Source organism: Carcharodon carcharias, chromosome 3, assembly GCF_017639515.1.
Source record: "Carcharodon carcharias isolate sCarCar2 chromosome 3, sCarCar2.pri, whole genome shotgun sequence".
In the NCBI taxonomy this organism is placed as follows: domain Eukaryota; kingdom Metazoa; phylum Chordata; class Chondrichthyes; order Lamniformes; family Lamnidae; genus Carcharodon; species Carcharodon carcharias.
Window position 1 is genome coordinate 148830778 of NC_054469.1, and position 21800 is coordinate 148852577.

Consider the following 21800-nt stretch of genomic DNA (forward strand, 5'->3'; position numbering starts at 1 on the left):
GAGTTTATGGCTGGCCAAGAGAGCATTGGAACAGTCGAGAGTAGAGGCAACAAAGGCATGATAAAGGCTTCAGTGGTAGGTGGGCCTAGGCAGGGTCGGTAACAGATGATTTAAGAGGTGGAAATGGGCAGTCTTGGTGATTGAGCGGAAGCTCACCTCGGTCAAACACAACACCAAGGTTGTGAAAGTCTGTCTCAGATTCAGACAAGTGATCAGGAGAAGGATGGAAACGATGACTGGGGAATGAAGTTTATGGCAGAGACCAAAGATAGACTTCAGCCTTCCTCATATTTAGTTGGAGGAAATTTCTGCTCATACAATTCGGGATGTTTGGCAAGTAACAAATTAGAGAGAGTGATGTTGTTGAAAGAGGTGGTGGTGTGATAGAGCTGAGTGTTGTCACCGTATATGTGAAACCTGATGTTTTATTTTCTTGCAATGCCTCCAATGGGCAGCAGCTGAGAAAGGCAAAGGAACCAAAGAGTAATCCTCGGGGACTTCCAGAGGTAACAGATGAGACTGGGAAGAGAAACCATTGCAGGTTTTCTCTGGCCACATTCCCATAGATGAGAATGGAGCCATGCAAGGGCAATTCTGTCCAGCTGTTCCTTTGCATCTAGCTGGACAATGAAGGAGAAGCATTGGAGGATGGTGGCATGGTCAACTGAGTCAGAGGAAGAAGAGGGGTTGTTTATAACAGGAATGTAGAATGGAATTTGTGACTTTGATAAGGGCTGTTTCTCTACTGTGGCTGGGGCAGAAATCTGATTGAAGAGATTCAAACATAGAGTTGAGGAAAAACTGGGCACAGATTTGGAAGATGACATGTTCATGGACTTTGGAGAGGAAAGGGAGGTAGTTTCCAAGGACTTTTTGCAGACAAGATTTGAAGAAGGAGGATACGGGAACAGTGTCTGATGCAGAGGAAACTGCCAACATATGCGGGTCAGCAAGGAAAGCTGGGTGGGTGTGAAGATGGATATGGTTGTTTTTAATATTTTGTGAATATGGTGGTATTCTGTAAAGAAGTGTGAGTGTGTGTGTCCATGATTAACTAAACTGGGGGGAAGGTTCATAGAGACAGCTTACCTGTGGGAGTTGAGCGATAAAAGGGTAAAGGTGCTAGATGCATGCATAGATTTGTAATGAGAAACTCTGGTGAAGTGGATTTACAAGTAAATAGTTGGCTTTTAAAATTTGCATTAGTTGATAGGGACCTGACTTTTCAGCCGTTAAATTTCAAAGGGGAGTTTAGAAGTGACTTGGGACTTTTACATCTTACAAAGGTTTCATAAGTAAACAGGGGAAGGTTATTAAATTTTATTTAATCCAAAAGTGGCGGCAATAGGAAAACTTGGAAGATTTTTATATTTGGATAAGTTGTTAGAAATGGTGTTTGAGAACAATGGAATCCAAGATGAAAGGGAAAAAAGGTATTTAAGGAAAGATGTTTAGTTGAGTTGTGGTGGCTGTGTGGGGGATACATCCTAAGACCAGCTCTGTGCTGAGAAAAGGTGTGAAATCTGAAACAGCCATCCACTGAGACCATAAAAAGTCTTTGTTTCAGAAGGCAGTGCGAGGAGCTTGTGGACTTTTTTTTGCCACAAGGATCAAGAATATCTGTTCAGTCGTCTCTACCACTCTCCTCCTTTTCCTGGCTCACTAGCCAGTTTCTGAACTTTCTTGGATTTTCACAGCAGAGTGGAAGAAAGTGAGAAGTCCTGGGGTATACCTTTTGCTAAAGTGATAGCAATTTTTGTCTTGGGTAAAATTACTGGATTTTCATGGTTAAAAATCTAGAAGGGAACTTTTGCCAAATAGTTTACTTGTGCATTCTGACCAAGTGGGTTTTTTGGGGGATGTTTTGTAAAAATGTTTTAATTGTATAATATTAATCTTGTGTGCTTAAGTTTTTTTTTATCCTTTTGGTTAATAAATCTTTTAATTTTAAAATCCTAAAAGTGTTACTGGGATTCTATGCTTATGGAATCAGTAGCTCTTCCCTTCATTTTCAAAATACAAAACAAAAGGTTATGATCAGTAAGACAAGTTTCCCTCTGGGATTTAGCTTACTCAGCAAATAACATTGGTTGTGATTGTAACAGTGGGAATAGCGTCAGTTCGGAAGGAATAGTGTCAAGGGAACAGGTCGTCGATGTCATGGACAAAATGAGCTGAGAGAAAACATGGTAGGAAATGGAATAAAATCTACAAAAGATGGAGTAACATTAGAGGAAGTTTGTCTCAGTGGGCCACGAAAAGGAGGAGAGTGGTAGAGACAGCCGAACAGATGTTCTTGATATTGTGGCAAAAAAGTTCGAGCTCTTTGCACTTATTATTGGAAGTGAGGCTGGAGGAGGCACAGGAGGGTGATTTAAGAAAATAGTTTGTGGTGGAGACATGAAGTAAAGGGTTATCCTTACATTCCAAGGAAGATCTTTGAATAGTGAGCAGTTTTAGCAGTGGGGAGCAGGAAGCAATTGTACTCAACGGCCCAACCAGGTCTGACAATGGATGGTTAAACCAGTTGTGCACAATAGACATTCAAATCTGCGTCCCTTAGACTTGAAGGAAGGAGGGATGACTTGGGTGAGAGTGTACTGGTTTTAATAGGGACAAGGGCATCAAAGGTGGAGGAGAGGGTGTGAATTAGCAGCTCAATAGCTGCAGAAATGTGATGGATGAAGTAATGGGAATCTGAAAGTGCACTGCTAAGTGACTTGAGGGAGAGTTTCCGGGGATGAATGCAGAAAGATGGAGTAACATTAGAGGAAGCTTGGCTCAGTGGGCCAGGAAAAGGAGGAGAGCGGCAGAGACAGCTGAATAGATGTTCTTGATCTTTGTGGCAAAAAAACGATCATGAGCTCCTCACACTTATTATTGGAAGTGAGAGAGGATGATTTGGGAGGGTGAAGGAGGACGTGGGTGGAGAGTAATAACTGGAAAAGATCAGAGATTCAGAGATTACTTTATCTGGGACAATCATAGGAGTAGCGAGACCACATGAGACTGTAAGATCCATAGGGCAGCCGTGAATATGAGCAGGAGACATAATGTGAGGGCGGGATTTAGGAAGAAAACTAGGGCAGTGAACATGGAGAACAAAAGGAGTTGAAATGGAGGATAAAATCACCAAGTATGAGAAGTTACTTGGTGCAGAGGCTGAGAAGATAAACAGGAGATATCTCAGTGGAAAACTTGTGATAGGAAGTGGTGGGACTTGTGTTGGGGAAGAGGTACAGAACAAAGATTTTAAATGAGAGGGTAGATCAAGGCAAGGTGTTCAAAGAAGGAGAAACTGCCAGAAATAAAAGGACATAGCAAGGTGTGGTTTAGAGATAAGTGCTAATCATAGTAAATTTAGTAGAATGAGCACTGGGAACTGATATGATTGATTCCTCATCCTTCGTAATTTCAGCCAGTGTAGAGGGTGATATCTTGGTTAAAAAATCTGGCTTGGAATTGATGGGGGTTGGCAGCAGAAAATGTAGGATTTTCATGGAGAGACAAAAGGTGAGGTGCTCAAAAGGAGGAGAAAGACTAACTGGATTTATTTTTTGGCAATAAGGTCCATACTGCCAGTATGGTTAGTAAAAACTATGATGTTTACACGTAAATGCTTTATGAATATGCTACTGCTTTCATGTTTTAAACTTAAACCTAAAATGATTCAATTTGAGATAATTTCCTATTAACGGGTAGAAATTACATGACCTATGTGCAAATATAAAATATGCCTTTTCTCCTCCTCTTCCCTGTGAAGCACATGACAAAGTTGAGTGATCTTTGTATGAACTATCTCAACTTGGCATTCATCTTTTGGGTTTACTTACAATTAAGGAATTGTGGTAGTGCATAAATATAATTTCCACTTCCCTTTAAGCAAATTAAAATACTTTTAAACAAAAACAGAAAATGCTGGAAAAACTCAGCAGGTCTGACAGCATCTGTGGAGAGAGAAAAACAAAGTTAACGCTTTGAGTCCATATGACCCTTCTTCAGAGCTGAAGAGAAGTGGAAATGTAATGAAATTTATACTCTTTAAGGGGTGTGGGGCAGGTGGAGCTGGATAGCAGGGCAGAGATAGATGGGGACAAAGGGATTAACAAAGATGTCATGAACTCAATGGAGAAAGGGATTGTAAATGTAGTGGTTAGTGCTAAAAAAAAGATGCTAATAGTGGCGTAAAGGTAAGAAAGCAGAATGTGATTATAGCAGAACAAGGGAGGTAGCATTGTGTGAGGAGTGACAGGTGGCCCTGTAGGGAATGGGGTGCAGTGGTTGGGGGGGAAAAAGGGATAGAAAATGGGATAAAAAAAGGGGATAAAACTACGGATAAATGAATAAAAATAAAAATGTGGATAAAAAATAAAAATGAATGTAGAAGAAAGGGGATAGAAAAAGAGGCGTGAGGATGAATGCGAGAGTTTATGATCTGAAGTTGTTGAACTCAATGTTAAGTCCAGAAGGTTGTAAGGTGCCTAATTGGAAGATGAGGTGCTGTTCCTCCAGTTTGCGTTGAGCTTCACTGGAACATTGCAGCAGGCCAAGGATGGACATGTGGGCATGAGAGCAGGCTGGTTTGTTGAAATGGCAAGCAACTGGAAAGTCTGGGTCATGCTTGCAGACAGACCGGAGGTGTTCCGCAAAGCGGTCACCCAGTCTGCATTTGGTCTCCCCAATGTAGAGGATACCAAATTGGGAGCAGCGGATGCAGTAGACCAAATTGAAGGAGGTACAAGTGAAGCACTGCTTCACCTGAAAGGAATGTTTGGGCCCTTGGGATAAAGAGGGAGGAAGTGAAGGGGCAGGTGTTGCTATTCCATGGGAAGGGGTTGAGCTGTTGGGGGTGATGGAGGAGAGGACTAGGGTGTCCCAGAGGGAACGGTCCTTACAGAATGCTGATGAGGTGGTGAGGGGAAGATGTGTTTGGAAGTGGCATCATGCTGGAAATGGCGGAGGATGATCCTTTGAATGCGGAGGCTGGTGGGATGAAAATTGAGGACAAGGGGGACCCTGTCATGGTCCTGGGAGCGAGGAGAAGTTGTGAGGGCAGAGGTGCGGGAGATGGGTTGGAAACAGCTTGAGGGCCCTGGTCAACCACGGGGGTGGTGGGGGGGCGGTGGTTGTGATCCTCGGTTAAGAAAGAAGGAAGGCATGTCAGAAGTGCTGCTTTGGAAATGGCATCACTGGAACAGATGTGACGGAGATGAAGGAACTGAGAGAATGAAATGGAGCCCTTACAGAAAGCAAGGTGTGAGGAGCTGTAGTCTAGGTAGCTGTGGGAGTTGGTGGGCTTGTAAGGAATATTGGTGGACAATCGATCACCAGAAATGGAGGCAGAGAGGTCAAGGAAGGGAAGGGAAGTGTTGGAGATGGACCATGTGAAGGTGATGGAGGGGTGGAAATTGGAAGCAAAATTGATAAATTTTTCCAGGTCCAGACGAGAGCATGAAGTGGCACCGAAACAGTCATCGATGTGAAAGAGTTGTGGGAGGGAGCCTGAGTAGGACTGGAACAAGGAATGTTCCACATACTCCATAGAGAGACAGGCATAACTGGTACCGATGTGGGTACCCATAGCCACACCTTTTATTTGGAGGAAGTGAGACAAGTTTAGGGAGAAATTATTCAGTGAGAGAACAAGTGCAGCCAGACAGAGGCGAGTGGTGGTGAATGGTGGTTGATCAGGCCTCTGTTCAAGGAAGAAGTGGAGAGCCCTCAGACCATCCTGGTGGGGGATGGAGTTGTAGAGGGATTGGACATCCATGTTGAAGAGGAGGCGGTTAGGGCCAGGGAATTGGAAATTGTCGATATGACGTAGGGCATCAGAGGAATCGCGGATGTAGGTGAGAAGAGAATTTACGATTTAGTTGGGAAGACCATTTACAATTGCTTTGTTCTTCAGTTTATGACATCTTTGTCAATCCCTCATTTTGTCCCTACCTATCTCTGGCCTTCTGTCCAGCTCCACTTGCCCCACCCTTCTTAAACAGTATAAATTTCATCAGATTTCCACTTCTCTTCAGCTCTGAAGAAGGGCCATACGGATTCTAAATGTTAGCTTTGTTATTCTCTCTCCACAGATGCTGTCGGACCTGCTGATTTTTTTTCCAGCATTTTCTATTTTTGTTTGATTTCCAACATCCGCAGTATTTTCCTTTTATCTTAGTAAAATATTTTTAAGCCTGATGCAACAATTCACTCATGGGCCAGTTTAGGGGTAGGAGGAATGTATGAGTTTTCATATCTAATTATATTCATTGAAGGTAATTTTAATGTGGACATAGTTAAGAAAGTAACATGTTTCAGGGTGTTTACTCTTCCTCCTTTCATCATTTGTGAATAGAGGCAAAATGTGTCAGCTAGTTTTGCAAATTAGGAAAAATTGGTGCTTGCATTAAAATGACAAAACTTGCAGGTGGCTGTTCCTAATGGAGAGTAATTGGTTTGACATATCATATTGGATTTGGAATGGAAAGAATAAGACATCAAAAAAAAAGGTTACAAAGTCATTTGAGACAAGTACATTCATAAATTAACATTAGTGAATTTGTTAACCTCTGTCAGAGATTTGGCAATTGTACAGTTAGCTTCATGAAGGTGCACAGAGTTGAAGGAGGAATGAACAAATGTACTGCATTGTAGTAAAACCATAACTCTGGAGAGAAAGGTATTTTATTGTACATGCTTGACAGAATATAAACCAAGGAAATTGATTATGTCGAATTACTTTTTAGCACACAATTTGAAATTAAATCACAATATTGTATGATTTTGCATTTAGAAATATAATCCAGTTTTACACTACATGGACAATATTGGGTATCTATTTAAAATAAGGGATTGATTTTGGCTTTCTAATAATTTGTGAGCCAGCTACTTTAAGTGAAGTATACTATTATTTTTTAAAGGACGTAAATTCCTTTTAATTGCTGAAAAAAGATTTTTGTCAAAGCTTTTTATCTTGCACTCAGGATAATTCACAAGAATACCAAATGTAAAGGGAACAACAGTTTATACTGTATGAGAAGAGAGTGCTGATTTGTTGGCAAGTAGACTCTGGTAGAGGCATTGCCATGGAGAATGAACCGGTTGATGGTGACTGAAAGCTAACTGTCAAGCATTGTTTGAGATTTAAACCAGGCAGATTGACTCTGGTCAAAGCATTGCCCTGAGGAGTGAACCAGCAATTGGCTGTCACTTATTTTGTTTAGCTGAAATAGACAATATCTGTACATGTTCTTTCTGTCTGCAAATAACAGGACCCTGTGTATTAACATATGTAGCTTCCAGTACATGCAAATGTGCCACACTGTGAGCCCAACTGACAATCTGCATATTTCCCTTTATGATTCCAATAAAATGTTGTGGTATCTGCTTCTAGTTGAGGACGATCTGTCTTCAACAAACTGATTTCACCAAAAAAAAACACACCCTGGCGGCATTGTTCAGGCCATAGACACATTTGTTTAGTTATCTTAGTTTTCCTTCTGCATCTACTACCTAATTGATAAAAACAAAAAAACTGCGGATGCTGGAAATCCAAAACAAAAACAGAATTACCTGGAAACACTCAGCAGGTCTGGCAGCATCGGCGGAGAAGAAAAGAGTTGACGTTTCGAAACGTCAACTCTTTTCTTCTCCACCAATGCTGCCAGACCTGCTGAGTTTTTCCAGGTAATTCTGTTTTTGTTTACTACCTAATTGAGCAGTTTCAGAAACCCTCCTTTGAATCTTATTGCCCTATTTGCACAAAAATGTGACTTAAAAGTCGATTTGACCTACGTCACCATAAAATGTGGCCAAAAGAGCTAAAAAGATTTTTAAGATTACTTTCCCTCTCATTTGCATGTTTCAGGAGTCCCGGACCATCCTGTAGAGAGGTTAACTGCCCACAGTGACGGCCTGGCTGCAAAAGCCACTTTTTCATCTAATTTTAAAACTGTTTTGAGAGAGGGTGCTTCCATTTTGATTTGCCCTCCAGCTTCAAGATCCTGCCTGCCATCCTTAATTGGATGACTAGCTCATTCTCTGGCCATTAATTGACCCCCAGGGAAAATCACAAAGAGTGACTGTTTCCCACACAGTGCAGGCTTCTGATCAACATTTCAGCCTGATGGCAAGGTTCAGAAGCTTATGTAGAAAATCCTGCCTGAAGAATCTGCAAAGGGATATACACAGATTATGCGAGTGGGCAAGAAGGTGGCAGATGGAGTATACTGTTGAGAAATGCAAAGCTATTTACTTTGGTGGGGAGAATAGAAAAACAGAATATTTTTTAAATGGTGAGAAACTATTATATGTTGGTGTTCAGAAGGATTTGAATATCCTTGTACCGAAATAAAGCAAGTTAAGATGCACATATAGCAAACAATTGGGAAGGCAACTAGTATTTTGGCCTCTATTGCAAGGGGACTGGAGTACAAGAATAAGGAAGTCTTGCTGCAGTTGTACAGAACTTTTGAGAAACCACGTATGGAGTACCGTGTAGTTTTGGTCTCTAAGGAAGGAGCCTTTGAGAGGATTCATCAAAGGCTCGCTGGATTGATTTCTGGGATTCCTCCTCATAAGTTGACCAACGATGTGAGATAAAGTAGAATGGGCCTATGTTCTCGTTTAGAGGAAGGAGAGGTGATCTTGTTGAAACATATAAGTCTTGACCCTGTAAAGTCTGAACCTAAGAAGTTATTTCCTTTGGCTGAAGAGTCTAGAACTGAGGCATGATCTCAGGATACACAAATAGCCATTTCAGATGAAATATTTCTTTACCCAGAGGGTTGTGGATCTTTGCAATTCTCCACCTTGGAGGAGTCCTAATGTCCAGCCTCTGAGTATATGCTAAGCTGAAATTGATAGATTTTTGAACTCGAAGGGAATTGAAGGACATGGGGATCGGGCAGGAAAGAGGAGTTGTGGTTGCGGCTTGCCATGATTCTGTTAAATGGCAGAACAGTCTCTAGAAGCTGCACTCCTCCTCTGATTTTGTATGTTTTTATGATTGATGAGATATGTATTCATGCAGCCTTTGGAGGAGCAGGACATCTTAGAAAGCAATTTCCACATTTATTGTGTATTGTGGTCACTGGAAGTTGCTGTCCAATTTGCACATCCGTAATGGTGAACGGTATTAGTCTCTACATTATTTTTACGGCAAAATCTGACCTGATCTGTTTTGGTTGAGGCTGCGGTACTACTAGTGAACAGAGTCAAGTCCTGAAGGAGGCTTCAACCCTGACTGAAAAGAGAGTGCTCTCACAGAGCCAAACTGTCTTTTAAATTTTGTTTATGCTTGTAATTTCAAGTGCTTAACACAATTACAACATTATTCCCATTTGAAGTAACAATGAAATAAAGCACAAACTTCATTATTCTTGCTTTGCACTATTTCTTGCAGGTTCTGCTTTCAGAGAAGGAACAGGAAGTAAAGGAACTTAAAGCAAAACTGGCAATCATTGACAAAGAAAAAGAAATACTGGAAGAGCTGAATAAGGCAAGTAGCTCAAATAGTTTGTGCGATTCGTTTTGTGAGACATGAGCAATTATTTAGAGTATAAAATCTTACTGGGTTCTATTCAAATTCAGGGTTTTCTGTTGCTTGTCCGCACTCCCTCCCTCTCTTCCCCTTTGTTTGGAAAGTCCAGGAAAGAACAAGACTTCTTCCTATAGCACAATATGTAGGTGCATCAGTTAATGTGCTGTATCATCTTGGCTGCCTGAGAATCTTTTATGAAATAAGTATGTAATAAAGACCACATTCACAGAATCACAGATTTGTTATGGTGGAGAAGGAGGCTATTTGGCCTATCGTGTCTGCACCGGCTCTTTGAATGAGCATTATGACTCAGTGCTATTCTCCTATCTTTTCCCCGTAACTCTGCACGTTGTTTCTTTTTAAGTAATCATCAAATGCCCTCTTAAATACCTTGATTGACCCTGCCTCCAGCACACTTCCAGACCCCAAACCACTTGCTGAGTGAAAAAGTTTTTTCTCACATCACATTTGCTTCTTTTGCAAATCACGTTAAATCTGTGCCTTCTCGTTCTCAATCCTTTTATGAGCAGGAGCAGTTTCTCCCTATCTGCTCTGTCCAGCCCTCTCATGATTTTGAACACCTCCATCAAATCTCATTTTAGCCTTCTCCCCTCCAAGGAGAACAGTCCCCACTTCTCCGATCTATCTTCCTAACTGAAGTTTTTCATCCTTAGAATCATTTTGGTAATGCCTTCTGGACTCTCTCCAATCCATTCACATCCCTCTTAAAGAGTGTTGCTCAGAACTGTATACAATACTCCAGCCGAGGTCTAACTAGTGTCCTATACAAGTTCAGCATAAACTCCTTATCTTGTACTCTATGCCCCTAACAATAAATCCTTGGATGCTGTATGCTTTATTAACTGTTCTCTTCACCTGTCCTGCCACCTTTAATGGAGTTGAGGACGAAATGAGATCAGCCATGATTGTAATGAATGGCAGGGCAGGCTCGAGGGGCTGAATTGCCTACTCCTGCTCCTAGTTCCTATGTGATGTTCTTAACTCCCCAGTCTCATCCTCCAAGGGACCAACATTCACTTCAATTACTCTCTTTCCTTTTATATATTTGTAGAAGCTCATAGGTCCCTCTGCTCCTGCACACCCTTAAGAGTTGTACCTTTTATATTATTTTGTCCATGTTCTTTCTACCAAAATGAATCAATTCTCACTTCCCTGCATTAAACTGCATCTGCCACCTATCTGCCCACTCCACCAACTTGTCTACGTCCTTTTGAAGTTCTACACTGTCCTCCTCGTAGATTACAATTCTCCCAAGTATTGTATCATCCGCAAACTTTGAAATTGTCCCTATGCACACCAAGATCTAGATCAAATATATCAGGAAAAGCAAGGATCTAACGTCGACCCCAGGGGAACTCTACTGCAAGTGTTCCTCCATATAAATAATGTGGAAAATATTCATTAACCGTTACTTGCTGTTTCCTATTACTCAGCCAATTTCACATCCACGTTGCTACTGTCCCTTTTATTCCATAAACTACGACTTTTCTTGCAAATCTGTTTTGCGGCACTGTATCAAATGCATTTTGGAAGCCCATGTACACCATATCAACAGCATTACCCTCATCAACCCCCTCTGTTACCTCTTCAAAAGACTCTAGCAAGTTGGATAAACAGGATTTCCCCTTAATGCTGGGTCTTCCTAATAAACCCCATTTTTCTAAGTGATTATTGATTCTATCCCAAATAATTGTTTCTAGAAGCTTCCCCACCACCAAAGTTAAACTGACTGGTCTGTAATTGCTGCTGTTTCTTGCAATCTTTTTTGAACAAGGGTGTAATGTTTGCAATCCTCCAGCCCTCTGGCACCTCTCCTGCAAGTTCCACTCTCACTTCCTTCAATATCCTATGATGCACCTCATCCTGGTCCTAGTGCCTTGTCGACTTCCAGTACCGACAGTTTATCCAATACCACCTCCTTATCAATTTTGAACTCTCCTAGTGACAGATTTTCCTTTTCTGTCACCATGGCCTGGGCAGATGCAAAACATTTATTTAACACCTCAGCCGTGCCCTCTGCCTCCATGTGTAAATTGCCTTTTTGGCCCCTAATCGGCCCTACTCTTCCTTTTACCACCCTTTTACTATTTATGAGCCTATGGAAGATTTTGGAATTCCCCTTTATGTTGGTTGCCAGTCTTTTTTTATAATATCTCTTCGCTTCTCTTATTTGTTGCTTCACCTCTCCTCTGAACCTTCTGTATTCAGCTTGGTTCTCAATTATACTTTCTACCTGACACCTGTCGTAAGCACGTTTTTTCTTTCTATCTCCTATCTCTAGGGAGCTCTGGATTTGTTTTCCCCACCTTTCCCTTTTGAGGGAATAGACCTTGATTGTGTCCAAACCATTTCTTATTTGAAGGTAGCTCATTGTTCAGCTACAATTTTTCCCTCCAATCTTTGGTTCCAGTCTATCCGGCCAACCTCCATTCTTGAACTACTGATGTTGGCTGTCCCCCAGTTAATTATCCATTGTTCTTTTCTACTGTCATCCTAAATCTTATGATACAATGATCACTGTCTCCTAAATCTGGATTACTACCTGACCCACAGGGTCAAGAAGATTAAAGAGGTAAATGCATTGCTCAAAGATTGGTGTGGGAGAAATGGATTCGAATTCATGGGACATTGGCACCAGTACTGGGGAAACAGGGAGTTATTCCGTTCTGGCTCTACTTGAATCATGCGGGGACCAGTGCCCTGGCAAATCGCATAACTAGGCTGATTGTTACCAAAAATTGAAAGGAAGGGACAGAGTATGTGAATGCCATATTGCACCAAAGAATCATACAAGAGTAGGGAAAATTGACAATTGGGAAAAACTTGAAGCTTTGTATCTGAATGCACATAGCATTCAGAATAAAACTAATGAGTTAACAGCGCAAATAGAGATAAATAGGTATGATTTGGTGGCGATTACTGAAACATGGTTACAGGGAGAACAGGTTTGGGAGTTGAATATCCAAGGGTACTCAGTGTTTCGGAAGGATAGGCAGGAAGGAAAAGGAGGTGGTGTAGCTTTGTTAGTAAAGGAAGAGATCAGTGCTATAATGAAGAATGATATAGGCACAGGAGAGCAAGACGTAGAGCCAGTCTGGGTAAATAAGAAATAGCAAGGGAAAGAAGCCCCTGGTGAGAGTAAAGTATAGGTCACCAAACAGTAGTTCAGCAGTAGGGCACAGTATAAACCAGGAAATACTGGGAGCATGTAAGAAAGGCACAGCATTAATCATGGGTGATTTTAACTTGCATATAGACTGGACTAATCAGATTGGCAAAGGTAGTCTCAAGGGAGAGTTTGTAGAATGTATTAGAGATTGTTTCTTGGAGCAAAAAGTTGTGAAACCAACCAAGGAGCAGGCTATTCTGGATTTGGTTTTGTGTAATTAGATGGGATTAATTAATGATCTCATAGTAAAGGATCCTCTAGGGAAGAGTGATCATAACATGCTAGAATTTCAGGTTCAGTTTGAGAGTGAGAAACTTGAGTCCCACACTTCTGGAGTTAAACAAAGGTAACTGCATAGGCATGAGAGCAGATTTGGCCCCAATGGACTGGGCAGGAAGACTACAAGGTAGGAGAGTTGATGAACAGTGGCAGATATTTAAGGAGATATTCAATTCCTCCCAAGTAAAATATATTCCAAAGAGGAAGAAAGATGGTAAGAGAGGGGAGGAAAGCATCCATGGCTAAGCAAGGAAATTAAAGATAACATAAAGGCAAAAACTAAGGCATACCAAATTGCAAAGGTCAGTAGCAGGCTGGAAGATTGGGAAACTTTTAAAGATCAACAAAGGGTGACTAAAAAAATAATAAAAAGAGCAAAGGTAAATTATGAAAGAAAACTAACGCAAAATGTAAATACTGATAGCAAAAGCTTCTATAAATATATAAAAGGAAAGAGAGTAACTGAAGTGAATGTTGGTCCCTAGGAGGATGAGACTGAGGAGTTAAGAACATCACATAAGAACTAGGAGCAGGAATAGGCAATTCAGCGCCTCGAGCCTGCCCTGCCATTCATTACAATCATGGCTGATCTCATTTCGTCCTCAACTCCAATTTCCCACCCTCTCCCCATAACCTTTCAACCCATTACTAATTAAAAATCTGTCTACCTCCTCCTCAAATTTATTCAGCATCCCGGCATACACTGCACTCTGGGGTGGTGAGTTCCACAGATTCACGCCCCTTTGAGAAAAGTCATTAGTGGGGAACACAGAAATGGCAGAGATGCTTAATCAATATTTTTGCCTCCGTTTTAAAGTGGAGGACACTAGTACCATCCCAGTAGTAACAGGTAGTGCAGATGGTATAAAGAAAGAGGAACTTGGAACAATCACCATCACGAGAGAAAAAGTACTGAGCAAACTATTGGGATTAAAGGGTGACAAGTCCCTAGAACCTGATTGCCTACATCCCTAAAGGAAGTGGCAGCATAGTGAATGGATTGGCTATAATATTCCAAAATTCCCTGGATTCTGGAAAGGTTGCAGTGGATTGGAAAAATGCTAAAATGTGGGGGAGGCAGAAAGTAGGAAACCAGTTAGTTTAACATCTGTTGTTGGGAAATTGTTGGAATCCATTATTAAGGAAGTAGTAATGGGGCGTTTGGAAAGTCAAAAATGCAATCCATCAGAGCCAGCATGGTTTTATGAAGAATAAATCATGTTTGACTAATTTGCTAAAGTTCTTTGAAGATGTGACAAGCAAAGTGGGTAAGAGGTAGTCTATCTTGACTTCCAGAAGGCCTTTGATAAGGTGCCGCACAAAAAGATTAATACACAAGATAAGATCACAAAGAGTTAGGGATAATATATTAGCTTGGATAGAGGATTGGCTAACCAACAGAAAGCAGAGAGTTGGGATAAATGGATCATTTTCTGGATGGCAATCTGTAACGAGTGGGGTGTCACAGGGTTCGGTCCTTGGGCCCCAAATATTTAGTCTATATTAATGACTTGAATTCAGGGATAGAAGGTACTATAGCTAAATTTGCAGATGACACCAAAATAGGTGGGAAAGTAAGCTGCAATGAAGAAATAAGAAATTTATAAATGGGTATGAACAGGTTAGGTGAATGGGCCAAAATCTGGCAGATGGAGTTTAACTTGGATAAGTGTGAGGTTATCCATTTTGGTAGGAAGAATAAAAATGCGACTTATTATTTAAATGGAGAGAAGCTTCAGAATGCTTCAGTGCAGAGCGATCTGGGTGTCTTCGTGCATGAATCGCTGAAAGCTAGTTTGCAGCTACAGCAGGTAATAAGGAAGACAAATGGAATTTTGGCATTTATTGCTAAAGGAATAGAGTATAAAAATAGGGAAATGTTGTTGCAACTGTACAAGGCATTGGTAAGACTACACCTGGAGTACTGTGCACAGTTTTGGTCCCCTTACTTGAGGAAGGATGTAGTTGCATTGGAGGCAGTTCAGAGGAGGTTCACTAGATTGATTCCAGAGATTCAGAGCTTGTCTTATGAGGAGAGATTGAGCAGTTTAGGCTTATGCTCATCAGAATTTAGAAGGATGAGAGGAGATCTATTTGAGGTACATAAGATGCTAAAGGGGATAGACATCATTGAGGTGGAGCAGATGTTTCCCCTTGTGGGGCATTCTAGAATGAGAGGCCGTAGTTTTAGGCTAAGAGTTGGTAGATTTAAATCAGAGATGAGGAGGAATTACTTTTCTCAAAAGGTCGTGAACCTGTGGAACTCACTACCTCCAGAGTGCAGTGGGTGCTGGGATGCTGAATAAATTGAAGGAGGAGATAGACATTTTTAATGAATGATGGGTTGGAAGGTTATGGGGAGAGGGCGGGAAATTGGAATTGAGGCCGAAATTAGACCAGCCATGATCGTACTGAATGGCGGGGCAGGCTCAAGGGGCTGGATTGCCTACTCCTGCTCCTAGTTCTGAATGTTCCCCCACTGATACTTGATCTACTTGGTCTGCTCATTTCCAAGAAACATGTTTAGCAGTGCCCCCTTTCTTGTTGGACTGGACACATACTGCTTTACAAAATCCTCCTGAACATACTCTAGGAACTCTTGCCCCTCTGCTGTTTACAGTACCACTATCCCAGTCTATATTCAGGTAAAGTCCCCCATTATAACTACTGTATAATGTTTGTACCTCTCTGTAATTTCACTGCAGATTTGTTCCTCTACATCTTTCCCACTAGTTGGTGGCCTATAGACTACACCGAGCAATGTAATTGCACCTCTTTGTTCCTTGGCTCTAGCCAAGTTGATTTTGCGCTTGAGCCCTCTGGGACATCCTTTTTCTTCAGCAATGCAATGCTGTCCTTAACCAATGCTGCCACCCCTCCTGCTTTTCTTCCTGCTCTACCTTTTCCTGAACACCTTGTATCCAGGAATGTTTAACATCCAGCCCTACCCCTCCTTGAGCCAGGTCTCTGTTATCACCACAACATCATAATTCTGCATGGAAATTGGCGCCTATAACTCACCGATCATGTTTATTATACTCCGTGCATTCACATACATGCAGCATAACCCCGATTCAGATTTAAATACTTTCCCCCTTACTCCAACTCCACCTATTAACTTACTGTTCCCTATTCTAGTGCTATCTGCCTCTCTCAGTATTTTGTGCACCTTGGTATTACTCTCTAATATTCTCTGCTGGTTCCCACACCCATGCTGAGTTAGTTTTAAGCCCCCCCCACACAACAGCAAATCACCCCGAAGGAACTCAGTCCTGGCTCTTTTCAGGTGCAACCCATCCTGTTGTATAGATGCCAGCTCCTCTAGAGCCAGTCAGTGTCCCCAGGAATCTAAAGCACCATCCTGCACCATCTTTCCAGGCACGCATTCTTCTGCCTTATCCTCCCTATTTTTGTACTCACCTGCACATGGCATTGGGAGTAATCAGGAGATTACGACTTTTGAGGTCCTGCTTGCTAATTTTCTACATAGCTCCGTAAAATCTGTCTGCAGAACCACATGCCCTTCCTACCTAAGTCATTGGTACCACTGTGGGCCAGGACCTCTGGCTGCTCACCCTCCCCCAGCAGAATGCCCTACAGCTGCTCGGTGACATCCTTGACCCTGGCACCAGAGAGGCAACATACCATCCTTGGGCTGCAGAAACACCAGTCTAACTAACGAATCTCCTATCACTATTGCTCTTCCTTTCTTCTTCCTATCCTGTATAACTGACTCGGTCATGGTGCCACAAACTTGGCTATGATTGCACTCCTCTGAGGAACCTAAGCCCTGGCCAGTGTCCAAAATGGAAAACCAATTAGTGAGCAGGAACCCAACGGACTCCTTCACTACCTACCTGATTATCTTGGACTGCCTGGTAGTCACACAGTCCCATTCTGCCTCCATACTCCTAATCTGTGGTGTAACCACCTCTCTGAATGTGCTATCCATATAGCTGTCAGCCTCGCAGATGTGCCATAGTGACTCCAGCCACCGCTCGAGCTCCGAAACCTGGAGTTCAAGTTTCTGCAGCTGGTAGCACTTCCTGCACATGTGTTCATCTTGTATGTAATGGTATTAGTTATGAATGTACTTTATAAAAGTTTGTCTTACACTGTATAGTTGAGATATTGTGTAATAAATTTAAAGGGGAAATAAGTGGGTTACCTAACTTTGAATTTATTTTTCTTATGTAGTTTAACTATATAATCTTGAAGTGTGTAGCTTCAAGTTACAAACAACTAATTAGTTTGACTCTGGTTGTATACTTTGTCCTATAACTAACTGCTTTTTCCCCTCTTTTTAGGAATTTTCAAGGGAGGAAAGTAGGCATGATGGCGAAGAGCAAAATTCACAAAGTTCAAAGCCTCAAGATGCACAGCAGATCTTACAATATCCAAACCCATATTCTTCGGATCCTCCTATTGTACCTGTGAAACACCCTGGATTGCAGTTTGGAGACCCTTATGCAGAGACTGGAAGAGGTTGGTGCTAATTCGGGCAGCCTCTCATCATGTTACTTTATGTTGATAGTAAACTAATGTAAAACTCTTCTTAAACTATGTTTGGTAGTTTTCCATGCTAAAATAACATTGGTTGTTGTCACCATCAGCAAATTAACTTTTTTTTTGTAATGTGTTTGAATTCAGATGGAGCACTTTATCTTGATGAGATCCATAGAATGCCGAGAGGGGTTCCCTCATGGGGATTGGATAGTACTGTGGTCTGCAGCCAACCTTCTCGCAACTTCAGTAGACCAGATGGACTTGAGGACCCTGATGAGCTTATTAATGCAAGTTCTAATTGATTTTCATTTGATTTTAAAGAAAATTATGATCAGTTTGCTGCAGCAAAAAAGGCTATAGTGTATCATTAATTTCTGGCCATCTGGTTCAGCAACAAAGTTGGTTCGTGCGGATAGTAAAGAGTGCATTTTATTTGTGAGCTTCATACATACAAGAATAGAAATAAATACAACAGTGTAGTAGTGCTTTTAATACCTTCATGCATCACGCATCTGACAACTGACCATAATAAATTCTTCTCATACGTTTTCAGTATTATTGTGTTGCATTGGCTAAAAAAAAAGCCCAGCTGTGTTCCTTCTTTATTTTTGATTGAAAACAATTGAGACAATATTATAGGTTGACCCCTCTACAGAAACATTTAATTATTCATTCTGCTGTATAACACAAAATAATAACTAACTCCACAGAGGTAATTTGCATTCCTCCCAAAATATCTTTCACTTTTATTTGGTATATGCACTGGAATATTCATAATTCAGATCCAACATTATCTAAAACACTGGTGGCTAAATTCATGCTGCCTGCAAATTACAATGGTTTCCGCATCCATTCAACACTAACTGCATTGTTGATTGGTTGGATGCACCAACAGAAGACCAATACCGTGAGTGACTAGCATCACTTAAAAATAGCCTACAGTGCTAGAGGTGAGCCTGCACATCTTAAAGGAGAGGTGTACTGTAACTCAGTAATCACGGAGAACATGACTCTGACCTGAACATGGAAGAGAACAGGCTCCAAGGTCCTTGAGTGCTGCTCTAAAGGCCTTGATGGAGGAGGTGGAAAGAAACAGATGCCCTGTACCAACAGGAGGCTAGCCAGATAAATGCTGAGAAGGCAATGGGAGCAGATAACTGTGGCGGTCAATGCCAGGAGGCAAGCCTCGAGGATCTAGATTCGGTCTCACAAGAAGTTCAATGACCTCACTGTGTGGTTGAGGAAAGTGAATTCCTCTTCACATTCCATATCCTACCAGTTTGCACCACTAACCTCAGGCACTGGTCAGTTCATCATGCCTGTCATTCACTCACCAACAATTATCAGCCACAACTCATGCTTCACATTTAAAGCTTCACTTCACCCTCAAACACTTGCACTGCTAATTGCAGACTGGCATCTCACAGGTTGCACACACCACCATGTCAACCATGACAGTCACAGCACCCAAAACACTCACTAACACTTTCCTCTCTTGCAGGGCAAGATCGTGCACAATTGGAGACAGCAGGAGCTCACCAGGCGGGGACAGATTCCCCAGAAAGGAGATGGCGCTGGTCATAATTGGGACGGCCGTTGCTGCAGGGTTGAAACCATCAAAGATCACTGTATATCCAATCCACCTCCTCACATCCAGTTTCCTCCCCATCCTACACTTCTGATTTAAAAGCTGCTATGATGCAAGCATGCTCCTGTTAATTATACCCCCAACTATCAGCTTGCTTCCATACAAGGCGTAAGGGCGGTGGATTACAGTGCGGTAAGACATTTCCAGGGTATCACAGCAGCCCAGCAATCTGTCCTCTATCAGATTGCTAGGAATTTTGAGGCATCATTCAGAAGAGCGGCAATGCCTCCATGGGGCATGACCTTGCTGTCCCTCTCCATAGTATAGAATTTGTCCTCCCTCTCCACCAGTACCTTTGCTGTGTCAGGTAGTGCAGACTGTTGTTGTTCATGCCAGGATGGTGCAGTAGTTCTGCAAGGCCAATTGCAGTCTTCCTCACTGAAAGTCAGTAGCCTTTCACCGTTCATCTATAAATTTAGTTTGGAAGGTTCCATTTTGTGAAGCCTTTTAATTTTGTACTGCGGCGAAGTGGGCACTATGATGGTCAGCGACAAAGGGAAGTTAAGGTGTGGGACAGTTAATGAATGGGAAAGTGGGGTTGTAATTACTAGCATTGCGCTCTGATGAGTTCTTCACGGATAGCCCTGTCAGAAGGCTGTCTAGGCTGGCTCCTCCATTCCTTCTCCTGTTCCTCATGCTCCCCATGCTCAGCTGCTTGCTATGTAACTCGTGACAAGGGCTGTCCCCTCATGATGGCGAGGTTATGCAGTAGACCACCGTGAAACTTGACACCCTCTCTGACAAGTACTGCAAGGCTCCTCCAAAGCAGCCCAGGAGGCAACAGAAGCATTGTTTCAGTATACCAGTTGGCCTACTCTGACAGCATGTCATTCATTTTATGCATGCTACTCATGCATCCATGGAATTGTGTGCTGGAGCCTCAGACATGTCATCAGCAAATAACCCTTGCTCTCCCTGCCCCACACACACACCCCCATCCCCTCCCACCACCTCAACGCTCCTGCGTGGTCACCCTTTAATTTGCTATGCTGGCTCAAACGTAGGCCCACCACAGAACAAAAGCATCTTTGCTGTTGCCAGGATATTGGATATTGACCTGCATGATTCGGTGCCATTGGCCACACACCAGCTGAATGTTGAGGGAGTGGAATTGCTTTCCATTGCAGAACATCTCTTGTTGAGATGCGGCGTCTGCAGCATGATGTGTGCGCCAAATATGGTACACTGCAGCACTGGGAGGCCTGCAATCCTTGCGAAGCCAAGTGTTCTCTGTTTATTTTGTTTGGCGAGAGAGAATGCAATATAGCTAGCTCTCTATAGTTAGTGTAGAGATCCATTGGCTACAATGGACGATGAACTGGGAGAAACTGTAGAAGCTCTCCCAATTCCATCCTCGAAAGAACTAGATACACACAAGCTCATTGCTGTGGTTACCTTCATAGCCACTGGCAGTGCATTCCTTGGCCTGCTTAGAGGTTCCAGTTGCGGCTGCAGCAGGTGGCAGATTTCAGTAAGCTCCTTCACGTTGTACCTCGCTGAGATTTGATTAAGTGATTTGCTCCCGGAACACGCTAGGTTGAGAGTCCTTCTCCCTCTGCTCCTCCACTCTCTTCCAGCAGCTTGTCCTGCTCAACATGATCTCTGTTCATTCAAGCTGTATTTCAGATGGAGTGCTATTCAAGATGTAGTCTCACCAATGCCTGTATTGGTGCATAACATCCTTACTTTTATGTTCAATTCCTTTCACAATAAAGGATAGCATTCCATTAGTCTTAATTACTTGCTGTGCCTGCATACTAACTTTTTGTGACTCATGCAGTAGAACAACCAGATCCCTCTGCACCTCCAAATTCTGCAGTAGGTCTCTATTTAAGTAATGCTCTTTTTTTTATTCTTCCTGCCCAAGTGAACAACTTCACATTTCCCCACATACTCTACCTGCCAGATTTTTGTCTACTCACTCAACCTATCTATATTTGTCTGTGTGCAACCTCCTTATATCCTCTTCGCAACCTATTTTCCTATCTTATTTTTGTGTCACCTGCAAATTTAGCAACCCTGCCTTCACTCCCCTCATCAATGAAGTGAGAAGCAATGTTAGCTTACTTGAATACAAAGTTAACATCTCCAGCACTGGTAGCCAACTATGTCACTGTCATTGGTTCTATTAATTTAACTTGATTTTGGTTCTCATGGATAACTTGAATTTGTATTGATAATTTTTTTTTGGCGGGAATAAGATTTTATTTTACAATGGCAACTTAATTGTTTGCAGAGTTCTGTTGTTTGGAATTCTGCTCTTCTGTTCACACTGAGTACAGTGGTATCATGACCTGTTTCTCATTTAGTCTAGTTTGCTGCATTTAATTGCTATTAACCTTTGTTGAAGTTGAACAGTGTTCAGACAGGCACGATTTCAAATTTAGGGCTCAGCATCTTAGGAAAGGAAAATGATTTTCACCTACCTGACTTTTGACCGCTTCTGTCTATTACTGCGTATAATTAGGGAAACTGTCACAACTTTCACACCATATTGAAAGAATAGAAATGTGAGCTTGGTGATGTTACCTACCTTGGTGTTCATTCTGCATTTCTAATATGACCATTCCTGGTGCACATATTGCATATGACAAGCTCTTTTAGTCATCTGCTGCAGTTTAATTAGCACCATATTCACTCCG

At 42.0% G+C, this 21800-nt stretch overlaps 1 protein-coding gene across 2 annotated transcripts in view; it reads left to right on the forward strand.

Annotated features, from left to right (window-relative positions):
- Positions 1–21800, forward strand: part of tax1bp1b (Tax1 (human T-cell leukemia virus type I) binding protein 1b) — a 154296-nt gene that overhangs the window by 115319 nt on the left and 17177 nt on the right. For both annotated transcript variants that reach the window (XM_041183743.1, XM_041183745.1), the window contains exons 14-16: positions 9398–9493; positions 17312–17489; positions 17655–17797. In XM_041183743.1, the coding sequence (XP_041039677.1) occupies positions 9398–9493; positions 17312–17489; positions 17655–17797 (417 nt within the window). The remainder of the gene's footprint in view (positions 1–9397; positions 9494–17311; positions 17490–17654; positions 17798–21800) is intronic.